Below are 5,000 nucleotides of genomic sequence, written 5' to 3'. Positions count from 1 at the left end.
AAACAAACTGTGCTTTAAGCATCTTCACTGTAAAATTTTTACTTGGATTTGTTTCTTATGAGCTACAAAAGTGCTTCGGTCACGAGCCTTAAGGGATTTTGTCCTTGTCTTTTGTCGTTTAATATTCATAAAACCTTTTGCTTGGCAGCACTGCTGCTCCATCTTTAAAAATGTGGACGCACCAACCAAAATTTAGTCGCACTCACCAAGAATTATGTGCACCGTCACTACGAGTTTTGTATTAACAGATTTACTGCATTTAAAATCATCCTGGCCATTAAATGAGAGAACAAATAGAACATCTCACACTTTAAATGTGTAGATTCAGTGGCAAACACCATTACCTGAAAACACAGACTTTACAGTGAAAGGCTTTAGGAATCTTATCCACTCTTCGAAGTGTATCATTAATCAGATGTGCCATTATTTATAACTTTAGGTGGTTTCTAAAGCAAAATCGGTAGTTGTTTTCATTCTTTTATCTGCAGTGCTTTACATTTTTGCGGCTGCAGCTCCCTGTCACCTGAAGGCATTGACTGAATGATTAACCGCTGATATTAACCAATCCAGTGGCGTTCAGTTCTAGAGCAGTGGGCCAATCAGAAGAGCTTGAAGGTGGGGGCAAGCATTGCAGGATTTGTTTACTGTACATTCAGTTTTAAACTATTCCTGAGCGCTGCGGTTCACGTATTAAGTGCAAAGATGCATTCTTCGCAAATCTGCGCATCCGGTAAACGTTTCGCAGTGAAAACAGTCCGCACGGCAGCAATTTTATGCACTCGCAAAAGTGCTCCCAAATATATTTTGAGGTCGCATAGATAAAACTGAGTGCACATGCAACCAAAACAGTCACAATTACGAGACTATTACAAAGATTTATGAAGAGCACCAAAAAAAATTAATAAATAAAAGAAAAACTGAAGAAACTTGAATGACTTCAAAACACCTTCCGCTTCTTTGTTAAACAAATTTTATTAGTCATTTCATCTTGCATATATTCATATTCATATAGTTATTTCTGAAAAAATAACCTCAGCACGTAAGAAACTAAACAAAAGATCTCAAACATAAGAAATATATACATGTTCACGTCGTTGTCGTATAGATATCTCTTCATTTGTTTTATAAACGCTGTAGATAACTCTTTTGAAAAAACACGAAAAAATATAGAAAATCGTAAATAAATTACAAACAAATGTAAAAATACACCCATCCGTAGCATATATAGAGATCTAAACCCCACCCACCCCAAATGAAACCACTGAATATTCATGAAGCTGGAGGAACGTCACAACACACACTGTAAAGAGTGAAAACAAACATTGTTACACCTAAAATACTTTCCAACTTAAATTAATCACTGAAAAACAGCAAAAATTAAGTTGAAGAAACTTGACGCATGTTGGTGTAACGATTTTAAATTAATTCATTTTTTTTCTCAGTGTACAGTCTCAGCCACACATCCTAAAGTTCATTTAATACAATCTTTAAACTACATTACGAAGCTATAGTTCAGACATAACTGGCCATTAAAGGGTGGGTAAAGGACCTTTAGCATCTAGCATATGTTGTGAGGCATTCTGGGAGATTCAAAAGGCCTGGTAAATAAAGTGCAGCACAACTGGACGGGACAAAACACAGAGGGGAAAATAGTGATGTCCAACGTCTTGGTATCTTCTTGACTAGCCTCCATCCCAGCACAATAAAACACAGCCACTGCAGTCAGAGAAGATGAGGTAACATTCAGAGTCCTGAAGCGCAGAACACAAAGTGCAATTCTCACTCTAGCATCTCTTTCGATCCATGATTTATGACCTGTGGATCGTGTAAAACTAACAACGCATTAAATTCAACATGACTGTCCTTGCTGGAAAGCCAATCAGAGTGTCTCTGTAGAGGTCACATGTGCAAAGACATCGAGCAGTTGATAAAAACATCTTAGCCTTCACAGACATGCACAGTCCTCCAATCAATCAATCAGATCTTATTAGTTCAGAGGAACTGGCCGATTGAAAACATACAACATCGATCCTCAGCCTGACTCCTGACGGCACTAGGCATGGGTTTAAACATTGTCTGGTTTCTCCAGAGTTTGGCTCAATGTGTTTATGCTGGTTTAGCTTCAGAATTGTCTTTCCAGTATAAAGCAACCTCTTAATCATTAGCTCGAAAGCACAAGACCCACATTCATTCAGAGAACATGCAATACAATAACCAGAAATCCTCACTGAGGTGTGACCGAACTAGTCCAAAGTGGCTACTTCCAGAGCATTATATATCAAAACATCTCAAAATCCCTTTTGAGCATCTAGACTAGGGGTGTCCAAACTTGGTCCTGGAGGGCCGGTGTCCAGGAGAGTTTAGCTCCAATATGCTTCAACACACCTGCCAGTTTCTAGTCTATCTAGTAAGAGATTGATTAGATGGATCAGGTGTGTTTGATTACGGTTGGAGCGAAACTCTCCAGGACACTGGCCCTTCAGGACCGAGTTTGGACACCCTTGTACTAGATATACTAGAACAGGGGTGTCCAAACTCTGTCCTGAAGGGCCAGTGTCCTGGAGAGTTTCGCTCCAACCCTAATCAAACACACCTGAAACAGCTAATTAAGCTCTTTCTAGGTGAACTAGAAACTTCCAGGGGGTGTGTTGAAGGAAGTTGGAGCTAAACTATGCAGGACACAGGCCCTTCAGGACAGAGTTTGGACACCCCTGTACTAGAAACTTCCTGGCTGATGTGTTGAAGCAAGCTGGAGATAAACTTTCCAGGACACCAGTCCTCCAGGACCAAGTTTGGACACCCCTGACCTAGACTCCTGTGAGAATATTTGCTTTTTTCCCCCATAATATGATTGAAAAAGAACTAATCAAAGCAGACCAACACTTGAGCGAAGGGCGCCCCACTCAAGTGACTCGTTACTGAAAACAACAAACAGAAAAATAGAAGAAAAAAAAACAACAACTGTGCAACAGGAGGTTGGTTACTCCGAGAGATCAGACATGAGAACTGGAAAGTAACAATCACAGGTAATACTCAATCTGTGGGGATAATACTCTTGATTAGTCATGGTTGAAATGTTCCAGCATTGGGATCTCTTCAACTCTGAGACTTTAGTTGGGCAAAACCATGGTTTGTAAAGCCTGGCTGGAACACTGAAGGTTGTATCCCAATCCTTCCACATGTGGTGGTTTATCCATGAGAAATTACACTGTTGCTCCCCTATGCTCCCAATGGCCCAGCTGAAGGTAGACTGAAGAATAGATTGAACTGGATATAGAGTAATTTGTGGATCTCTGCAACTCTGAGCCTTTAGTTGGACAACTCAAGGGGTCGGAAGGAAAGCCTGTCCGGAATACTACAAGTTGTATCATAGTCCTTCCACAAATGGTGGTTTTATTCATGAAGGAAATGCCACTACTTTTAACCCAAAGATCTCAATGGCTTGACCTAGAGGTGAACTGGAGATTGGAATTGGGAATTAATTGGGGTAATTTGGGAGCTTTGGTCATTGGTGGGTCTGAAATTTAAATTGACCCACTAGTTGGAAAGCCAGGTCGAAATACTGTATGTTTTATCCCAGTGCTTCTACAAATGGTGGTTTATCCATGAAGGAAACTATCTATTATTGCTTCCAATGATCTTAACAGGCTGGCTTGGAGGATTGATTGAACTGGCTCTGGAATGGGCTCACTGGTGCAGTTTCGGTCATTAGTGGGTCTCTTTAAGACTTTAGTTTGCTGCCACCACCACAGGTTGGAAAACCTGGCTGGAATACTGCAGGTTGTATCCCAGACCTTCCACAAATGGTGGTTTTATTAATTCCTCTACTTCCAATGATCCCAACAGTCTGGCTTAGAGGTGAACTGAAGAACAAAAATGTACCTAATGGGGTCATTGATAAGTCTCTGCAGCTTTGCGACTTAAGTTGGCCAACACCACTTGTAGGAAATCCTGGCCAGAATACTGCATGTTGCATCTCACAATTGACGGTTTACCCATGAAGGAAATTCCACTATTGCTTCAAAATATCTTGATAGCGTGGCCTGGACATAGACTGGAGAATGTATTGAATTGGCTCTAGAACTGGGTCATTGGTGGGTATGTGCAACTTTAGGCTTTAGTTCGCCAACACCACAGGTTGGAAAGGCTGGCCGGAATATTGCAGGTTGTATCCCAGTCCTTCCACAAATGGTGATTTGTCCATGAATGAAATTCCACTGTTGCTTCCAATGATTCCGACGGCCTGACCTGGAGGTGGACTGGAGAACGGATCGAAGGAAGAGTGCGGAGCTGGGAATGGGGTCATTGATGGAACTTCAGCATCAAAGTAAAGGAGCCTCTGCGATGCAGGAAACACAAATTCTTTGGCAGTAGGAGACAGTTGGCTTGGGACTGGTCCAGTCAGACAGTGCATGGACAGGGAGAGGGGTTTGTGCTTGACCAGTCCTGGAGGGGAGATGGTGGTGGGGGAGCACGTGATCATCCTCTGCTGAGGTGCTACGATATTAATGCCAGAACTGGAGGAAACTCCAGGGTTTCCACACTTCTTCATCTTTGTGGAGCCAAATTTGGTGGCAGCGAAGCTGGCTGTAGTGAAGGTAATTGGCTGTGGTGTGGGCCTAGAGTTAGATGGAGGATAAACCAAGCTGGGTGGCGAAGGGGTGGAAGTGTTGGAGGAATGAGCGCTGGTGTTGGTGGGAGTGCTGGGAGTGCCATAACCGAACATCCCTGGACAAGATGAGGTAGAAATTGGACTTGGTGAACTGGAGAGCATAACTGGTGACACCTGGCCACCGATAGGTACAAACACCTGAGCTTCTGGGTTAAAGCCCAGACTCTTGACTTCCTCAAACTCTACATCTCCTTTGAGCACAACATCAGATCTTTCAGCGTCACCTCCTAAACCTGGTGGATCTTCCATGTACAGGACTTTCACCACACCCTTCTCCCCAATCCTGTAGGACACTTCGAAAGGGTCTATCCAAATGCTGAGCTCTGGG

At 42.5% G+C, this 5,000-nt stretch overlaps 2 protein-coding genes across 20 annotated transcripts in view; both read right to left on the bottom strand.

Annotated features, from left to right (window-relative positions):
- The window catches only part of plbd1a (phospholipase B domain containing 1a), a 522,382-nt gene that overhangs the window by 152,881 nt on the left and 364,501 nt on the right, over positions 1–5,000 (bottom strand). The gene's annotated exons all lie outside the window — the stretch shown is intronic.
- tob2 (transducer of ERBB2, 2) overlaps positions 957–5,000 on the bottom strand; it is a 24,483-nt gene continuing 20,439 nt past the window's right edge. For 3 of the 19 annotated variants that reach the window (XR_015480250.1, XR_015480243.1, XR_015480251.1), the window contains 2 exons: positions 3,054–5,000; positions 957–2,328 (listed from right to left, as the gene is read on the bottom strand). The exon at positions 3,054–5,000 is cut by the window's right edge and continues 565 nt beyond it. Coding sequence is in view for 3 of the 19 variants with exons in the window: in XM_087243722.1 (XP_087099848.1) it covers positions 4,118–5,000 (883 nt within the window). In the remaining 16 variants the exon portion in view is untranslated. The other 16 variants (XM_087243722.1, XM_087243721.1, XM_087243723.1 and 13 more) reach the window with 9 other exon arrangements.

Source organism: Danio rerio, chromosome 3, assembly GCF_052040795.2.
Source record: "Danio rerio strain M-AB ecotype USA chromosome 3, GRCz13ab, whole genome shotgun sequence".
Taxonomy (NCBI): Eukaryota; Metazoa; Chordata; class Actinopteri; order Cypriniformes; family Danionidae; genus Danio; species Danio rerio.
This window is presented reverse-complemented; position numbering and strand designations above follow the sequence as displayed.